The 20,634-nt window shown below is 41.2% G+C and overlaps 1 protein-coding gene across 3 annotated transcripts; it reads right to left on the bottom strand.

Moving 5' to 3' along the window:
• Positions 1-2,734: 2,734 nt before the first annotated feature.
• LOC119795256 (porphobilinogen deaminase-like) lies at positions 2,735-20,318 on the bottom strand. 3 transcript variants are annotated; one of them, XM_038303153.1, is made up of 14 exons: positions 20,135-20,318; positions 16,830-16,883; positions 16,656-16,728; positions 14,963-15,012; positions 11,497-11,552; positions 10,362-10,439; positions 9,960-10,037; positions 9,803-9,878; positions 6,901-7,014; positions 6,788-6,826; positions 6,589-6,708; positions 6,454-6,507; positions 3,503-3,589; positions 2,735-3,421 (listed from the first exon to the last, which is right to left on the bottom strand). In XM_038303153.1, the coding sequence occupies exons 1-14, from the start codon at positions 20,156-20,158 to the stop codon at positions 3,245-3,247; spliced, it is 1,080 nt and encodes a 359-aa protein (XP_038159081.1). In that variant the 5' UTR covers positions 20,159-20,318; the 3' UTR covers positions 2,735-3,244. The 3 variants fall into 3 exon arrangements, with proteins under 3 accessions (XP_038159081.1, XP_038159080.1, XP_038159078.1); XM_038303152.1 differs by lacking the exon at positions 20,135-20,318 and adding an exon at positions 16,988-17,126 and having other exon boundaries at positions 2,735-3,418; XM_038303150.1 differs by lacking the exon at positions 20,135-20,318 and adding an exon at positions 16,988-17,122.
• Positions 20,319-20,634: the final 316 nt, after the last annotated feature.

Raw genomic sequence — 20,634 nt, forward strand, 5'->3', positions numbered from 1 at the left:
TCCCCTCAGCTTGAAAAAACTCATAATTCAGTTTAGTATTTTATACACTTTTTCCTCTTTTTATTTTTCTTTATTGAATATTCATACTTTAGATTTTCAGATTCAAATCCCTTTCTTTCAGTTATTTTTTTTAGTTCCACATTCCCTATTCAGTTTTTATACTTTTCACATTCAGATTTTGACCCCAGCCTGACGGGATCGGGCTTGGAAACGTGATTAACATCTTGCAGCAACGCTGGAGAGATGTCCTGTTCCATGTTGCATTCATGGACTGTGGGAACTCCAATAAAACATTCTCTGCTGTATTTATTTAATAACCTTTTTGGTAAAGTCCTGTGAAAAATATTACGTTAAAGACATTTACACTGGATAAATTGTTAAATGCAAGTGTCCTATGATTTCATGGCTTCCTACACTTGAAAAGGAGGACTTGAAGACTTTAGGAATTCACTCAATCTTTTTATTTTCACCAATGAGTGAGAACCAATAAACAGAACAGAACAGGTGAAAATCCTACAAAACACATACAAAATATTTTTAACATACATTTTAGACATTTGGTTCAAAGTTAATAATTATCTTAATGACTAATTCCATTTTTAACCTTAAACATACATTTCTTTTACGATTTTAACCATAAATTCAAGTATTAAATTATTAAATTCCATATCTGGTTGAATTTGAACCAAACAAAACCAAACATTTTAGAATTACAATTGTTTTTCTTTTTCTTAGGACATAAGTTTTTACATTAAATATCTTAACATACATTTAGTGGAACCAAACTGTAAAACTAGCAGTGCAAACTGTTACTTCAATAAATTCTGCATCCTTATAAGTCCTTTTCCATGAAATGCTGCTTTGGAGGCTGTTTGCCTTCCTCAGCTCTGTTGCAAAACCAGCAAAGTGGTTTGTGGATTCCTTATTACCTGAGTTGAGGATGCTGCTGATTGGGCCAGATTTCTTTCACCTGCTGAGAAGTGCTGCAGAGTGGCACACTGATATGTGTGTGTATGCACCCACATCTGAACAAATGGGCAGATCTGCGCAACAGCAACTGTAACTTTATGAGAATAAGATGGGATGAGATTAACGGAGAAAAGAAATGGAAAAGGGGTGAAGGGAGGGTGGGGTTGACCAATCATAAGAGACTGAAGGTTGACCATAAAGTATAAATGGATAATTAGAGGAGTGATTTGGGTGGTGGCCCAAAACCTAACTTAACCTATTTACTCCTTATTTGTAAAGATAAAGAAAAATGTGTTGAACTATAACTTATAATTCCAATAAGATCTGTTGATATCTGTGGTTTTAATGTGACATAATGTGGGAAGCATCAAGGACAGTTTACATTTCAGAATAAGTAATCAATCATTCAACTGTTATTGACCCCCGAGATGCTCCTTCTTTTTGAAAGATGGCAACGCAAACAAACGGCGTCTGCAAGGCTAGCAATTAGCAGCTAGTTGAGAAAAATGCAGAGGAAACACTATCTCTGCATTCTCTGCTTCTCTATGGAAGCCCAGAGCCGCCATGCTCACCTTTTTTTTCTTTCTTTGCTTTCTCGAGATAATGATATAACTCTCGTTATCATGGTTAAACATTCATTGTTTTCTCGAGATAATTAACAGTTTAACCGTGATAACGAGATAGTTATGCTATTATCTCGAGAGAACAAAGGGAAAAAAAAGAATCGAATATGTCTGCTCTCCACTTCCGTATAGTCCTGACTTAAATCTTATTGAGAATCTGTGGAGGACTAATTATAGATATGATGGTTTATGATGGCAAAGAGGCCCTCCAACCTCAGTCTAAGAACTGCTCATCAATCATCAAATTACCCACAGAAACCTGAAAATACTTATTAGCATCTATCAAAAGGGTTTGATTGCTGTAATGATTGTATTGCTTCTTAGGGAGGAAGCATTAATCTCTCCGGTTTCTTTACAACAAAACATAAATCCAGGTTCAGGTCCTTCAGGGTTTATTAGCAATATTTAATGATCAGGTATCAGCAGAGCTTTGATGATTTATGATAAAAACACGACACATAAACACACTTTACCTTTATTGACAAACCTTTCTGGGATACGAGACAAACATGTATGTTTATAACCTGGAGTAGTTATTTCTACAACATAGCATGTTGTTTAATATATGAATTAAAGCTGAAAAAAAAAACACATTTATAACCAGCATGACCTCTTTTTTTGTTTTTTGTTTTTTAGAAAAAAAGAGGGTTAAATTACAAAAATATCCAAGAAAAGCCTGTAAAGTATAATAAAAATATCGTATTAAACTAAGTGTGCTGCTGCCACCAGAAGCCTGACTGGAAGAATCAGAGAAACAGAACAGAGATTAGAGCTCAGAAGCTCATTTCTGCAGCTTTGTGTGGGTTTACAGTGATGGCGCCAGGGTCAGAGAGACGCAGCGGCATTCTTAAAACCACAGGCAGCAGAACGCCTGACAGGGTTCCTCTGCACAACGAGCAGCAGGAGAAATCAGCAGGTTCTACATTTCTGATTGATACTAGGCAAGAAGAAATAAAATAAAAAGGGTACAGATTAGATTATTAATCTGTAATGGGATCATTTGTTGCCCTTCTCTGCTTTATGAAAGGCTGCTGGATCAGATAAGAATTGGAGCGTTTGATTTAGAACGGTCAGAACCAACATTTTTCCCGTCACCAGTTAAACTTTAGTCTTCCCAATCTGGGAATTCAGCAGCAGCTGAACTGATGAGACAGCTTTGAAGCTACAACATCAGAGTTTAAAACACTCTGGATCATAACGTCCCCATCCAGCTCGCCGGGACTCGTATTTCCTCTCCTAAAGAGGAAGTCTGCCTGGGGTAAAAACGCTGCACTCAGAACAGGAGGTTCTGAAAAGGGCCTGATTTATTGTTTTTATTCCGTTTCTGAGGAACAGGGATGGACGTAACACATCCTGCACCTGTGTTCATGCTCTCTCTCTGGCTGAAGACGACCCTGACTATAAAGTCTGAAGGCAATCATATGTTCCTCTCTGATGATCTCAGTGGGCTGATCTGAGTGGTTAAGGAGATGAGGTAATACAGACAAGCAGCCACTGACAGAAGGGACTCCAGACAAACTGATGCTCTGAGTGCAGCTCTGCTTCAAGTAGTGTTTGGACGCCGTACATCATGTCACATGAGGAGGAGGTGGCGTTTAGACTTGAAACGAGGCTATGCAGACAGACTGGGGTCCCTTCCCTCGGGGGTCGGATTATCTGGCGTCGTTGAGCTGCCGGGCCACCGTCAGGATCTCCTTGGCTCCTTTGTTCAGCAGTAGGTTGGCGAGGTCGACGCCCAGCCGCTCGGCCGCGTCCTGAGAAGCAGCCGGCAGTTTGAGGGCTGTGACTCCCACCCTCTGGATCTGCTCGTCCACCTTCTCCCGGCTCTGCTGCAGAAACGGCGGTGAAAAGGTTCAGCTAGAGAGTTCAGAGGTGAAAAGACGCAGCGGCAGGAATGCTTTCCAACTTACCTCGTCGCCAGCGGCGATGCTGGTCTCCATGGTTTCCTTCAGACTCTCTGATCCATCCAGGCTGTAAACGGCACCGGTCAGGTAGAGCTGCAACAACAGACAGGTTTACATTCTTTTTCCTTTTGTTAACATTTTCATTTAGTTTGTCACAGTGGGACACAGACAGGATCAGGTCGGGTCAAAACCTGAATTTGGCTGGAAAATGTGAATAAATTCAGTGAAAAGTTTGACTCGTGTTTTCAATTTATTTTGAAAGCGACATCATAAACGCTTAAATACACTTTGATCCATTGGTTAAGGTCAAAGGACAAAGCTGCTGGTTGGAGACTTTCCTTCAGAGGGAAGAAGAATCGAGCTGTTAAGAAAAACGAGAACTGAAAACACAAAAAAGCCCGTTTACACAATGTTTCATAATTATTCACTTTCAATATTTATATCATTCAATTAACTTTTCATGCTTTTTGTTGATGTTTCTATTTTTAGTTTTATTTTTTATTTGTTGGTTTCTGAAGTCTGATTTGGTTTTTATTCCCATCTAGGATGGAGGACACAGCTGTTTATCCACCATGTCAGGTGACCATGAAGCCGTTCCTGATCAGGTAAATCAATAATATGAGCGGGACAAAACGTTCTGCACCTGAATCCAAACAAAATGGAAGTAATATCATTTTTGGACCAAAGGAAGAGGGTTCTAACGTCAGCTAGAAACCAGCGACCGGGCTCTATATCTGGGTGCACACTGGAAAAACGATCAAGAAATAAGTAAAAATTTCTTAAATTAAGTGTATTTATCCTTAATTTGAGCATGTAAACAAGATTATTTGCCAATGGAATGAGTATTTTTACTCTTAAAATAAGATAATTAGATAATATGCACTTGAAATAAAACAACGCAGTTGAGTTTTCTTATTTTAAAAGCAAATTGTCTTGTTCTGTTGGCAAAATGTCTCTTTTACGTCCTCAATTCAGGAACAAATGCACTTATTATAAGAAAAAAAGGACATATCTAGAGTTTGATTCTTTCCAGTGCAGTGATGGACCCAGATCTGAACCTTCATGAAGACAGGAGCAAAGTGGGTCTTCTATCCCATAAAGCACACTGGAAAAAGTAAAAAAAAAAGTTGTTTTCTCTTAAAATAAGCACATTTATTCTTGGATTGAGGAGGTAAAAGATACATTTTGCCAATGGAACAATAAAAATAAGAAAACACAATTGCATTGTCTTATTTCAAGTCCATATTATCGAATTATCTTATTTTAAGAGTAAAAATACTCATTCCATTGGCAAACTCTCTCATTTACCTACTGAAATTAAGAGTGAATACACTTAATTTAAGACATTTTTATTATTTCTAGATCGTTTTTCCAGTGCAGTGATTCCTCAGGAACCTGCCCTGCATGTCTTAGAGTTCCAGTGCTGCAGAAGCCTGTTAATCATCCATTTTTTTCTGGTGCGTTGCAACAGAGAAACACCTAAAACATGCAGGACTGGAACCCCAGAGATGTCAACCACTGACCTAAAGAACGTCTCCAGGATTAAAGATCTAATGTCTCAGCAGGACATTGAAAGAAATTCCTTGATCCCTGCAGCGGTGTTTTCACAGATCGGCCTAAAAAAGGATCAGACAGCTGCAGCTGATCCAGACCGCTGCTGCCTGCGTCCTCACTAGAGCTAAGAAAGTAGAGAACATCAGCCCAGTGAGACAGTCCATCCTTCGTATGTCAGAGAATAGATTTAAAATCCTTCTGTTAGTGGATCGACAGCCAGACCTCTCAGGTCTACTGGATCAGATCTATTCTCCAGACTCAGAACCAAAAGCTTTTATTTCTCCCGCTCCAATAACCTGGAGAAACTGACAGTAAACTGTAAAATAGCTCAAACTCAAAGTTGTTTCAAATCCAGATTAAAAGTCATTAATTTAGAGACGTTTGACTGAGATATAAACATAATTAAGTTTTCAGTCCAGTTTACCTTTTTTAATTAATCTCATATATAAAATTGTCTTATTTCAATTATCACTGCTACTGTCTGTATTATTTATACTCTGCCTCCTGTCTGAATTGCCTCACTGCTGAAAGGAGCTATAGAAATAAACTTGCTGTGACTAAAAGGCCAAACTAAGATCAGGAAAAGATGTGAAAGTATCTCAGATTTAAAATATGACCAGAAAAGCAGCTACACGTGTCGATCGATCGGCTCAGATGGAAACACTGATGAAGGGTTAAAATTTTGACTTTTTCCACCTTTATCTCCGTCTCGCTGCAGCATTAGCCTTGTGAGACCATCCTGATCTCGCGAGCTTTCAAGGTTTCACTCGCAGATCAGTCTGGAGACTCTTCGTTAAAGAAAATTTGGAGCCGTTCACCAAACGAACGTCCAATCAGCGTTGGCTTTGAGGCGGGTTGAGGTGTGACGCAACAAGAAGCGCGACAGTTCAGTCTAAAGAACATGGCGGCTTCAGCCGATGAAACTAGCGTTAGCGTGGCTATCAGGCAAGTTTTATGGGAATTACAGAGTATTTCTTCACTGAAAGAAGAGCAAAACACTGCTCTGAAGGCTTTTCTCAGAGGAAAAGATGTTTTTGCTCTTCTCCCGACTGGTTTTGGCAAGAGTTTGATCTATCAATTGGCTCCTCTTCGTCGTCGCTCTGTTAGTACGTCATATGCTTCGTTGATCTGATTGGTTTATTTGGCCCGTCTATCACCAACATAGGCCAATCAGCTAACCAGTATTTTCGCCCCTTCCCAAAATTACTTCAACGGAAGGTTTCCAGATGGATATGCAGAGCAAATCCATCTGGCGGAGTCAGGTTACTGCAGCATAGCAGGTGGCTGTGATATCTGGAGCTGGTTAAACGGTAATATGAAGCAAACCTTCTGATCAGGACATGTAAAAGTGGATGTGAGGCAGTGGGAAGTGAAAAGAGTCCTGCTCTGATTAGCATGCTTACCTGGGAGCCCTTCACCTCGGTGTGCACAGCCACAGGAACGCTGCAGCCGCCCTCCTATCAATACAAGCCAAGCTGAATAAGAGTCCGGCTGTGAGCCACAGGAAGTGAGGCAGAGCAGGTTGCTTTTAGACGTACCAGCTGTTTGAGGAAAGCTCTCTCAGCGATGCAGCGCAGCACAGTGTCCGGGTCATGGAGGACAGACACCATCTCCAGGATATCTACATCTCTGGCCCGGACCTCTACGGCTAAAGCTCCCTGAAGACAAACACACAGATGAGAATCGGAAACAGGAACAAGCACATGATCAATGGGCCGTCGTAGTTTGGGCTTCTACCTGTCCAACAGCATACATGCAGTCTTCAGGCTCCAGGATCTAGCAGAAGAGAAACAAAGTTTGTTAGATAGAAACAAGGAGAGAGAAAGCTTAGACGGAGGACTGGAGGGTACCAGGCTGATTCGGTCCTCCCATCCCATCCGCTTGAGGCCGGCAGCCGCCAGAATGATGGCAGCAAAGTCGTCCTTCTCGTCCAACTTCTTCAGACGCGTGTTCAAGTTCCCGCGCTGGAAAACCGGTTAAGAAAACACCAACTGCACTAAATACTGGAGGAAAACTCTGCAAACGTTCTGACAAAATATTAACCTTCCTTTGAAACCAGAGGCTGATGTTATTCAACGCTTAAGGCGTTCACTGTCTGATTTTTTGTCCTTTTCGTGAGAATTTTTCCATCGGGGCTTCTTTCACCTCGTCATGCGTGGTACAGGGGGTAACGAGGGACGATCTGCCTCTAACGGCCACCTTCCCATCAGGAATTATAAGGTTAGGAGAAAATCAAACTCAAACTCAGTCAGACGTCATAAGATGGAAGTAGGCAAATCGCTCCGCGGGCAAACAAGGATTCTTCTTCTTCCTCTCAGATGTAAACCCAGCAGCATGGCGGGTGTGCAATGAGTGAAATGGAGTTCTTTCTGTCAAACTGTCAGACCGTAGTAGCCATGTTTGCTCCGCCATGTCTTTGTCTAAATACGTCGTCTCCTTTTCTTTTTAGGGCTTTTAGGCCAAAATTCCCCAAATATCCAAGGCAGCGCGTTTCACTCTAGTAGCTTCATATTTATCTGCTACTGGTTTGGCTTCCAGATAGACGAGTCCGAGTATCGCCATCTCACTGCGGAGCTGAGTCCCACCTGGTTTTTAGTCGTACAGTGTGAGCAGGTGGATCGCATCAGAGCGTCGGGTCGCAGCGTGTGAGAGCAAACATCGTAAGGCGTGAACTTTTATACCCTGCGGTTTCACCGTACAGTGTGAGCTGTAGCTGCATATAACGATTGAAAAAAATCGTACAGTATAGCCCCGTCCACACGAAGTCAAAACAAACACGAAACGCTAATATTTTCCAGAACGTCTGTCGTAAAGACGGAGACGTAAAATAAATGTGATCGTCCACACGAATGCATGAAAATGCTGCAAAATGTATGCCAGGCCTGTAAGTGGCGCTGTGGTGCCAAAGCAAAAATAGGCGACGAAATGTTGGACATGCGCACTAATATTTATACATGGTTGCCCTGCGGGTCCATTTTCGTGGTTCAGTCAAATTCAGGTGCTGAACTATGTCGTCGATATTGCTCTGTTCTTCCTGGAGATATTCCAGAAGAAGAAGATTCTGTTGTAAGCCCGACAGCAGGGTGAGTAGCATGAGCAGCAACCATTCAACACAGTACGGCGCCATTGTTGTTGTGATACTGTGTCGCGCATGCGTGTTTAGAGGCGACGCTATGACGCATGCGTGTAAGAAAGAAAATGCGGTTAGAGCTTAAAGATGGAAACGCGAAAACGGCGTTTCAAAATCTTCCCACTCTGAAGGCTTAATTAAAAAAACGATCATTTACAGACTCCCGAAACGCCGGCTTCGTATGGATGAGAGGCTGGTTTGGTGAAAAATTTGTGCGTTTAGGCCAGGGTTCAGCTTCGTGTGGACGGGGCCTATATGCCCGGCTTTAGGAGGAACAAGAGTTTGAAGCACGTTTGTTTTCAGACGCTATTTAATCTGAAGGTCTCAGTGAACGAATGAACCCATCATCTGAAGCTGGAAGGAAGCACCACACACCCACTAACACTCAACTGTCCTGATCAAACACCTGGAAAAGGAGGGAAGCAGCCCAGAGGCCTGTGGTCACACTGGAGGAGCTGCAGGGATCCACAGCTCAGGTGGGAGGCCCTGGACTGGAAAAAATAAACTTTAATTTGCAGACTGATAAAGTTGGTGAAGATTCTCACTCATCCAGCTCAGTCATTCCGAAGAAAAGTTCCAATTTAAGTGTTGAGTTCGAGGCTTTATAGAGCGGACTATAAATAAAGCCTTGTTTTTGCTTAGAAAACATGCAAATTGAAAGGGACATTCTTTGGAGGACCAGAATGTTCACATTTTGGACAAAGAAGACAGCTGGTTTGATAGAGACATGAAGGAAGCCATCTATGTCAAGAGAGAAAAAGCAACCTTAAATACTATCAGCGCAACCCCTTTGCAGGGAAACAGAGGACCTCGCCTATTCAGCCAGACCAACAATTCACTCTAACGACCCCCATTACAGAGACATAGACAGGTATGGGGAGTTCCAGTCTAACAAAGAAGCCAAACACCCCCCATTCCTTAGGGGCAGACCCATGCTTCAGGTTCAGTTTGCATCTTTTCTAAGCCAAAACAAGGCTTTGTTTTTTTTCCCGCTCTTTAAAGCCTCGAACTCAACCCTATTTCTGACATTTTCAATAGAAAAAGCTTCCTGGATGCGAAGAGAAACGTCTTCAATCTTGGAAACTTTTTTTAACTTTTCATTGGAATGACTGGTTAGGTTTTTAAAATGTTGAACTGAAGTCAGAATGTAGAGGAAACTGAAAACTGATCAGATGAAAACAAAACTAAACTTTTAGGCTGATCTGCAAAAATGTATCAGTGAGCTTCACCCAAACTACACCGTCCCCAGGAGGAAACACGGCAGCGGCAATATCATGCTGAGGGGATCGCTTTCTTCAGGAGAAGAAAGATAAATCCAGGAAAAGCTTATAGAGGCTGCAGAAGGCTCCAGTAGGACGACCGCCCTGGACATCCAGGGTGAAGAAGGGCTCCATCCTTTAGTCTCCAGATGAATAGAAAACTTTGCGGGTTTTATTCTCAAAGATGAACAGCTCGGTCCTGTACAACCATCCATGAAGAGGATGGGAGCATTTCAGAGCAGATAAACCATTTAAAGGATCTGTCCATCGATCATCAGAAGTTCCTCTGTGGTTTTCTCTCAGACCATCCTTCCACCTGTTTAACTGAGCTGATGAGGACCAGAAAACTCTAACAAAGGATACGATATCTTTAAACTCCAGGTGGGGAAACCTCTTCTTCAGCTGGGCAGCTCGCCGTAATGAACTCGTGCCAATCACACTGCACACAGATGGAGAAACCATGAAGAACGATCTGCTCCTTCAGGCTGAGTAAACACCAGGCGTCCATTACTGCTCCTACCTTTTCTCTGGCAGACTGTCCAGAGTTTTCCCTGCATGGTTTGGATGGAGCACCACTGCATCATGGGGGTTCTCCCTCCTGAAACAAAGGACACAACATGATCTCCTGATTAAACCACAAATATTCATCTTTCCTTCTAATACATGGGAGCAGCACATCTGGAGCGTCAGACCTCCTTCCAAAGCAGATGTTTGACCCAAATGTCATGAAATAGACCAAATAAAGGCCTTAAAATGATTAAAGGTGCAGCAAACAGGAAGTCCGACTGAGCTCAGAAACTGGGGAAGGATTCCTCCTGGACTTTTTGCATATCAGGAACTCCTCATAATAGCGCCCTACCACACTGAGCTGTTATCATCTCTGTTGGGAGCTTTTTCCATGCTCCAAATCAAGCTTACTTACTTCAGCACGGCTCCGATGGTGAATCCTGCAGGCAGGGTGGTGGGCAGATCTTTCAGCGAGTGAACGACCAGGTCGACCCTGCAGTCAGAGCAGAGGAACATAGCTTAGAACGGCTCCATTCATGTTTCCTGTCTGAAAGACTTCATTCAGCTGCAGACTACAAGCAGCTGCTACATCTGAAGCAGCTCAGATGGTAAAGATCTCATCTGGTAAACGGTGCCTCACTGCAGTATCTATACCAGAGATTAACCAATGAATCAGATTAATGAGACTCTACTACATGCCTTAAGATGACAGAGCAGTAATTATACCAAAATTGTAAAAGAAAAATTATATAAACATTTTCCATTTAAGATAAAACAAACTATTTAATCTGTCAATCTGCTTCAAGGAGAACTCCTCAGGTGAAAAGGTTTTAGTTTCACTTGGTTTAATCTCCCAAAAAGTCTTCTTAAATAATCAAGAGATTCATCGATTTACAAAATAATCATTAGTTGCAGACCTAATTTATACCTGATCATCTCTCTACTCATTACAGCAACAAACATCCAATGTTAGGAGAAGCACCTTCTCTGCTGTCAAAGCTGGATGGATGGATGGATAGAGGATGGATGTTTATTCTGTCTGTAAAAATGGTCCAAACCGAACTCTTTTCTCTTTGTGTTTTCCGCCAAAGTGAAGGTGTTTTCCTTTACAATAGCGTCTCTCTTTCTGTCAGACGCATTCAATTGCTTGTGAACTGCTTAATAGTCTGACTAAAATAGACCTGGGATCTATCTGAGTTAGAGCTACGCAGCCACCAGCAGAAAACTGTGTCGGTTGTGATCATCCCCCCTGACGCTAAAAGCCACAACCTCTATGATGCGATTTTCTGTCGGATCAGAAGCTAAATTGTATTCTGTTTGTTCAGGGCTTTAAGTTTTCAGATTTTACCTGCTAAAGAAAAAATATGTAAATAAAGGTCATAGGAGGTTAATACTATGTTAATCAGAACCAACAGCAGGATGATTTTTTTAAACCTTTGAGTTGTGTTTAATTGATTGAATATTAAACTAATTTCTTCCCATTAAAAAGCCTTAGATTCTTCTTCCTGTTGGACCCAAACCCAAATTACCCGAGTCATACAGACACTCACTCATTCCTCTCCAGGGCGTTCTCCAACTCTTTGGTGAACAAACTCTTCTCACCGATCTAAAGGAAACACATTTAAAAAGCACATATTGTCGGTTAGCTCCATGTTTTCTACTTCAGGATGATGGTTCTGGTTTCACTGGAAAACAGGCTGACTTATTGGAGACATTCAGCTGTAGATGGCGCTCCTTTAGCTGAGCTGCAACATGGTTCATAGTTTGTTTGGCTGCAATAATAATTAAAATGACAGTGGGTAAATATAACAGCATCATCTGCATACAGGATTATAGTAAAACATTTTAAAAAGAACTATAACTAATCAAAATATATAACAAGATTCAGTTTCTGATCAACAAAGGTTCAGTTTCTGCTGTGAGGGTAAAACTTCTGAATTAAACCACTTGAAGTGAACAGAAACCAATAACAGGATCTACAGCATCAGTGTCTGTTAATAAAGTCCTGGAGAAAAAGGTCTTTGCTTTGCTTTAAAAAGTAAAACTGTTTATTGCATATTCATAATTATTAAGCAGCACCATAATAAAATCTTTTAAATCTATTTTTTATAATTAGATCAGATCTCTGTAAACAGAAATATACAGTATTTGAACATCCTGGTTTTTGCAAGTTCCCCCACTTAGAAATCATGGAGGGGTCTAAAATTGTCATTGCATGTGCATGTCGGCTGTGAGAGACATAATCTAAGAAAAATAATCCAGAAATGCCAATATATGATTTTTTAAAACTATTTATTTGTATGAATCAGCTGAAAATAAGTATTTAAACACCTATAATTCTGACCCTAGATTCTGAAGGCAGACTAACAGGTCTGCCTTCAGAAAACCGCCTCCCAGAGGCCCGTCTTCAGCCAAAGATCATCTGGATGATCCAGAGGAGTCATGAGAGAAATTCATGCGATCAGATGAGACCAAAATAGAACTGTTTGGTCATTATTCTACTAACCGTGTTTGGAGGTAGAAGAATGATGAATACCATCCCAAGAACACCTTCCCTACTGTGAAGCATGGCGGTGGCAGCATCATGCTTTGGGGTGTTTTTCTGCACATGGGACAGGGAGACTGCTCTGTATTAAGGAAAGGATGACCAAGGTCATGTATTGGGAGATTTTGGGGAATAACCTCCTTCCATCAGTTAGAGCATTGAAGATGGGTGGAGGCTGGGTCTTCCAGCATCACAATGACCCGAAAGCACAGAGCCTGGATAACCAAGGAGTGGCTCTGGAAGAAACATATGAAGGTGGCCGAGCCAGTCTCCTGACCTAAACCCAATAGAGAGCCTTTAGAGGGAGCTCAGACTCCGTGGTTCTCAGCAATGGTTCTTGACTGATCAATGAAGATCTGTGTAGAGGAATGGGCCAAAATCTCTCCTGTTGTGTGTGCAAACCTGGTGAAAAACTACAGGAAACTTTTCACCTCTAGAATTGCAAAAAAGGCTACTTTACCAAATATTAGCTTTGATTTTCTCAGGTGTTCAAATATTTATTTGCAGCTGTATCAAACAAAAATAGTTCTTAAAAAAATAATATATTGTGACTGTGGATTTTTTGTTTAGATTCTGTCTCTCAGAGTGGACGTGCACCAATGATGACAATTTCAGACCTGCCATGATTTCTAAGTTGCGAATTTGCAAAATAGCATGGTGATTCCACATCCTCCGTCAGCGCTCCGCCCCGCTCATGTATGTCGTGCACAGAGATGGCAAAAGTACTCACTTTCCGTACTTGAGTAAAGGTACAGATACTTGTGTTAAAAAATACTCTGGTAAAAGTGGAAGTACTGATTAAACTTCTTTACTCAAGTAAAAGTAACAAAGTACAGGCTTGTAAATTTACTTAAAGTATAAAAATAAAAGTAGAAGCCACTTTTTTCATGCCGTTGCCTACATTTTAAATGGATGTCTGCCAATAGGACTAGATCTCCGTTGTGTTCATTTTCAATCATCTCGTCGTCCATGCTACTATGCTAACGCCACCGCCACCAAGCTGCAATGATTTGCCGCCAATGAATACCGCCGAATCTGTCGATTCATCTTGTAGTGGTGCGTCAAATGCAACCTAGATTCCCATCCAATTAGATTGAATTTGGTATTGATGATGTGAAAAATAATAACGGTAACTCCATTGAAATGATTCAAAACTAAAGTAACGAGCCAATTTTTAAAAATGTAAGGAGTAGAAAGTACAGATATTTGTGTAAAAATGTAAGGAGTAGAAGTAAAAAGTCTCCATAAAAATAAGTAGTAAAGTAAAGTAAAAATATCAGAAAAATCTACTTGAGTACAGTAACGAAGTATTTGTACTTCGTTACTTCCTATCTCTGGTCGTGCAGATACTTGTCTGCCATGTTGATCAATGAGAACTGTTCCACATCCGCCGCTACCCCTCCATCCGTTACCATCAAAATACGGATCCGAGCTCGGATCCACAATTGCAGTCGCACCAAGCAGCAAACAGAACGCCAAGAAGATCCGGTTTGTCAAATTAAAATATAGTAACGACCAATCGGTAACTACAGATTAGAGCATAATTCTTCCCAAAAACTAAGACCGTTTAATTCAATGATTGGATGCAAACTACTGGTACCTCAACATACCAGGAAACAGAATTCTCATCTTGATCAAAATATTTATTTTATACCGAGAGGCTTAAAAGTTTAATGAAATCCAGTCACAACAACTTTTAAGAGCGAATCTCACAAATTCAAAACACTGCAAAAAAAATCTAAAAATAAGTTAAAAAATTCTTACATTTTGTGTTTTTATCCTTAATTTGAGCAGGTAAATAGGATGATTTGCCAATGGAATTAGTATTTTTACCCTTAAAATAAGATCATTAGATAATATGCTCCTGAAATGCAACAATAAAATAGTTGTTTCTTATTTTAAATGTAAATTGTCTCGTTCCAAAAATGCACTTAATTTAAGAAAAAAATGTACTTAGAATCGTCTCATCGCAGGCATGGATGAAGAGATGCTGAGTTTTGAGGTTAAAACAAACATAGTTCATATAAACCATGTATGATCCTAGTTATCAACGTTTCAAAAAACCACAACAAAAAGAAAATAATTGGGCAGAAACTGCACTATGCTGGATGCTGATGGGGATTTTTTTAAATATGTCATTAAATTAAGCGTTTTTTCCACGTTTTGCTCCCATGAATTCAATGAAAATATTGCGCATGCTCTTCTCCAGCTCTGAGGAAGTCGGAGCGGCGCAGGATGGGAGACACAGCGGAGGCAGTAGGCTTTGCTTTGCACAGCATTCTGGAACGGACCGGGTCGGTCACGCAGGATGTGGGATTTTACGAGTAAGAGACATATTTGTTGCTTGTTTTTATCTTTTAGGAAAATTAATAGAAAATCAAAGCTTTCTAAATCTATTTTAATTGTGACGGACCAGCAGAGGCTCCGCCTGCCTGGTAGCTCGCCCCTGATGTGTCAAACAAAGACCTTACCTTGGATAGAGCTGTGTCCAGGATTTTATCTCCTATCGTTGACATGGCAACTGAAAGACAGAAGATGTTTGTCAGCGATAGTAACTAGGAATGTGAGGAAATGTTTCTTTTCTGTCTCCATCAAACTGGAATCCCACCATAAGCCCTGGATAGTTTATAGGAAGAAGCTGCAGGAGTTGAAGCACAGCGTGTTTCTCTGCCACAGCCTGTTAGAACCTGAAGGACTAACTTCTAGAACAAGTTAAGAAGTCAGCAGGTCTGGTTCCTAAGCAGGAAATTCTGAGGAAGCGAGGGTGGATCTGCCACAGCTCCCCGTGTGACTCATTTCTAAGGTAGATTGTGTAATCCTGACAGTTAGAGCCGCTCCAGAGTAGATAAGGACTTTAAAAATGTGAGTTTTCTGATTCCTTCCTCAAACCTGATAAGGCAGCTCCATTTCTAACCATTACTCCCTGCATGAGGCGGCCTCTGAGGCGCAGCAGCAGAGAAACAGCTGGAGCTCAGATGCTAACCTGTGGCTCTTTGGTCTCCTGACCAAAGAGCCACAGGTTACTGTAAAGCACGGTGGTGACAGAATGATTCACTTCCATTCAGTTTATTTCTGTAGCTCCAGTTCACATCACGTCATCTCAAGGCACTTTACAATTGACCAAGTCATACAGTCAGATTGATTCAAAGTTTTCTATCCAAGGAAAACGGGCTGATTGCATCGACTCATTGACTCTTCAGCAATCCCTCACACTAAGCATGCTTGTAGCGACAGTGGAGAGGAAAAACTCCCTTTGAACAGGAAGAAACCTCCAGCAGAACCAGGCTCAGTGTGAGCGGCCATCTGCTGAGGCCGACTGGGGTTCAAGGAGACAGAAGCAGACATAGAAAAAGAAGCATAGATACAAAAGGCAACTGTCAACCAGCTCCACAGGCGGCCCCGTCCAGGAAACACACAGCCAGGCAGACGAGCTCCGAGCCAGCTCCCATGTCAGAGGATGAAGAGAGCACATCCAGTTAGTCATAGTCAGAGAAACAGGACTACACTGAAAAACAGGCCGCTCTCCAGCATCTATAAACAAAGGTGTTGATGGCAGCAGCACAGCTGATATTTCTCTCCAGGATGGAGTCACAGCCAAACAGGAACAGACCAGATGAAGCTACTTTGAGAAAAAGCAGAGAGAGCAGAACGTTAGAGATTGAACTAACAGATTCTGCAGAGTGGGAGAATAGAGATAGAATGAAGCAGATGATGAAAAAGGGGTCCCTATGTCCTCCAGCAGTCTAAGCCTATAGCAGCAGAACTATAGAGATAGCTCAGGATAACCTGAGCCACTCTAACTAGAAGCTTTATCAAAAAGGAAAGTTTTAAGTCTAGCCTTAAAAGTAGACAGGGTGTCTGCCTCACGGACTAAAACTGGTAGTTGGTTCCACAGGAGAGGAGCCTGATAACTAAAAGATCTGCCTCCCATTCTACTTTTAGAAATTCTAGGAACCACTAGTAAACCTGCAGATTGAGAGCGAAGTGCTTTGTTAGGATGCAGAGTGTCTGTTAGCTGCCATCCAAGCTGGGTCCATCCTGAACTTCAAATGTGCCAAATGGGTTTGACAGCTGAAGAAGAGTGGAGACCCTACAGCAGTCGGACCCGGACGCATTCTGCCGACTGGTTCTGGTTCCTATCAGAGGAAAACATGTAACTCTCACCTATTTCCAGGTGGACGTCGGGGTAGAGCTCCTTCAGCCTGTCGGCCACGCTGTCCGTCTGGATGCGGGCCAGCTGCAACAGAACAGAACCATGATGTGGCGGCTTCAGATACTTCACAGCTAACAGAACATCAGTCCGGTCTGAGAGACGCGGCGAGGAGCGGAGGAGCGTACCTGGCTCTTACGGGTTCCGATCCGGATGACCCGGCTGACTCTGCCGTTCCCATCCTACAGGGGCACAAACACAGCGGGTCAAACAAACAGCCAGAAGCGTCTCACAGGTGTCCTAACCCACCCCCCCTCTGACCCAGATCACGATCCATCACCCTCACCCTGGTGTACTTGTACGGCCCGTCCTCCATGGCTCAGTCCCTGCTGCGTTTCTGAGCAGAGCGCCGCGCTGACTGAACTATATCATCTCCCGACTCACTGACCCCCCCCTCCCCATCAACGGATCCCTGCTCCTGACAGATAAGTGTCACAGTTAGCAAAGCCGTTAGGGATGGGCAGCTGGGGGAGGGAGGGTGTGGTCTGAACCGCAGTCAGGCGTCACAAAGAGAAGATCTCCTTCTTCCTTAGAGGAAACGCGTCAGAAACTCAGACCTTCCTGCTCCACAGTCAACACTATAAATAACTAAGAGTCATCCATTAGCAGAAACGTCTCTGAACTTCCTGGGTCTGAACCGGGGGGGGGGGGGGGATTTCAAATGTTTGTCACCAAAAACTCAAAAATAGCTGAAAGAGTCAAACACTAAAGACATTTCTGAGGAAATTTACATTAATCGACAATATTATTCATATCCGTCCTTCAGAGGATCATTGGACTCATTCTCCTCCATCTGTTCTCCTTCACACTGGAAAAATTATCTAGAAATTAATAAAAATGTCTTAAATTAAGTGTATTTACCCTTAATTTGAGTAGGTACATGAGATAGTTTGCCAATGAAATGAGTATTTTTAGTCTTAAAATAAGATAATTAGATAATATGCACTTCAAATAAGACAATGCAATTGTGCTTTCTAATTTTAAGTGTAAATTGTCTTGTTCCATTGGCAAAATGTCTCTTTTATCCAAGAACAAATGCACTTATTTTAAGAAAAAAATGACTTATTTAGATTTCGATTTTTCCCAGCTTTCATAGGACAAGTTACCGTTTCTGATCACTTTACAAACGGAAATTTATATCCAGCCAATCAGCTAAGATCCTGCTAAATGGCTCTACGTGTTATTTTGGTATTTGACCAATTAAATGAGCCCTTGAATGATATATTATCTGTTGTAAATTAAGCTGAAAAATAGGTAACAATTTAGGGGGAAAAAAGTAAAAAGCTAAATCAAAAAGTAAAAAAAGTAAGAAATGTGATCTCCTGTATTACCGTAGCTTTAAAGCTCTAAGGTTATGCTGTAAAAAATAAACAGTTTCTTTTTATGGATTTTTTATAGAAGCATGTGTCATTTTTTGTTAATATATGACGTAAAGTGGCTGTTTCTTCACATTGACCTTAATCTTTGCCATCAAAATATCCATGTTATCCAATAACACTCTTGGCTTGAAATGTTCATTTTCACAGTATTTGACTGAGCGCCCTATAAAGGGTTAAAATAGGAACAAACTGTGTTCTTATTCAGTTCCTCTCTAAAACGTCACAGCCTGCTTAGCTGCACCACTAAACTTCCTCTGGTTCAGTTCACATCCATCCAACCAATCCCCCAAAATGTGCTGCCCACTTATTAGGGTCAATACAGCTTTTTCTGGCTCCATCTACATGAAGATATGAGCAAAATGTTACTGATATCGGCCCACATCATCCAATCCACCAATAATCCAACATTGACTAATGATCTCAATCTGATACTGGATGAATGACATCCATCCAGTCATTTCCATCGACTCATTTCTATTTTTATTAATATCACACATTTACAGTCTCAGCGGTTTACAGCGAGTTTCAGCTGCTGATATTTTAAAGTTTAAATGAAGGTGATATTTCTTTCTTTGCTGCTATTTTCTCTTTTATTTGTTAGTAAATAATATAAAGCACATTTATGCCAAAATAATCCCATTTAAAGAATTTTAATGCCAATTCAGCCCTTAATTTAAAAAAATAATTATTTAATGACTTTTAATGATTTTTAATGACCCACGGAACCCCTGGCTAAATATATGACAGATATATTCACAGAGAGCTGCAATACTTCCAGATCCAGCCAGGTCCTCATCAGTGGAAAACTACAGTTTTTCATGGACTCTAGTGTGGTAACATCTCACCAAGGCCTGGAGCTGGACCCAAACTGAGCCTCCAGGTCAAAGGTTGGGATGATCAGAGCATGAAGACAGTTTTCCCTGCTCCAAAATGTCCTGTTCAAACTTTACTGCTCAAATGGACTAACCAAACTCCTCCTGAAAGCGAGATTTACTGGTCTGTTTAAACACGATAACCAGAGAAAGGTCTGGAGGAATCAAGATGAAGGTTTCTGACATTAGAAAAGAGATTAAATCAGAACCAGGCCCAGATCAGGGCTCAAACACTCAACAAAATGTTTTCTGAATTTTCCCTCCATGGGACAATAGAGCCTCTTTATAATCTAATCCAGGGAAAATCCCAAATACATCCCTGCTCTCCCACTACTTCATTATTAGAAAATTACTGTGCAGATGTTTAAATTCATGAAGGCGAACAAAAACATCTTCTAATCTGAAACTAAAAAATAGACATAGTTTTGATTGTCATGATGAGCTGAGTTTGCATTTGATCCCAGGTTTAGTCTAAGCTGTAATAAAGGGCTGGATCTGAGTTTTTTTAACCTGGATCAGAGTAGAAGATGTCTGAAGGTCTTCAGCAGGACACATGTGATCTACAATGATCTAAAACAAATGCAAAACATTTATAATATTTGTTAAAACACGAGAATATGTCAAGAACTGATCCCAGAGCTGTGCTAAAAACAAACATTACCGGATTATTCCTAATAAAGGAGGAAGCCAAAATAAACTGAATCCTTTCTAGGAAATTAATCTATTCTATTCAAACGAAGAACACTAAAAACATTGATTTTAGGAACCACGTGACTGATTTCTATGTCTTTTTACGATTTAAAATAGTGGGCATGGTCTGTGACACTTTGTAAAAATGAACACATTCAGTGAAGGTAGTTATAAAACTATAACAAACCGACGATGTCGGCCGTTGATTATTTGAATAAAGGTTTTTGAAAAACACATAAAGTGATCTGTTAAATCTTTACTCTATTTGTTTAATTCTGTTTAGCGAGAATGAAAAGTGACAGGCTGTTCCCTGACTCCACCTTCAAGCACCGCCTCCTCTAGATGTCCTGTCCAATCCAAACCCTACCTTCACAAACAGACATAAACAAGAGCCAATCAACGTGCCGTAAAAGAGTGACGCAGGCGGAAGTAGAACCAGGCGCCCTGAAAGTCATGGTTGGAGCAGAAAGAGGATGAATTGCTAAAACCTACCTGTGAGCTCGCCTCCTCTGTCATGGCGGTTCTCTGTTTGTCAGCCTGGTTAGCGGCGGTCAGCAGAATGCTCTGTTCCTCTCTCTGACCATCAGAAAATACTCAATCCTCGTGAAACCTCTGAGCCGCTCTGCACTCCGTTGAATGAGCATGGGAACCTCTGATGTCGTCACACCAAGTGCAGATCATTTCCTTCTTCCGTCTAGCGCCCTCTAGGGGAAGACGGTAGTAAGAATGCAAAGATCCAAAGTCACGGAGAGATATGGCAGAACGTTTGTCATAAATATCCAAACGTATCAATGATCCAGGACTTAAAAGTAGTCATTTAGACTTTAGATCATATCAAAAACTTAATATTTTCTAGGTAAACTACAGTTGATTACATTATTAATTATGTTTTTACAAGTAAAAATATATTTTTGATGTTATGAATTATGAACTAGATATCTGCAATATTTTAATAGGAAACAAAATTTCTGACCAGTTAGATTGGAAATTCT

The sequence above is a fragment of the Cyprinodon tularosa genome, unplaced genomic scaffold, assembly GCF_016077235.1.
Source record: "Cyprinodon tularosa strain WSP-4 unplaced genomic scaffold, ASM1607723v1 ctg506, whole genome shotgun sequence".
NCBI lineage: Eukaryota > Metazoa > Chordata > Actinopteri > Cyprinodontiformes > Cyprinodontidae > Cyprinodon > Cyprinodon tularosa.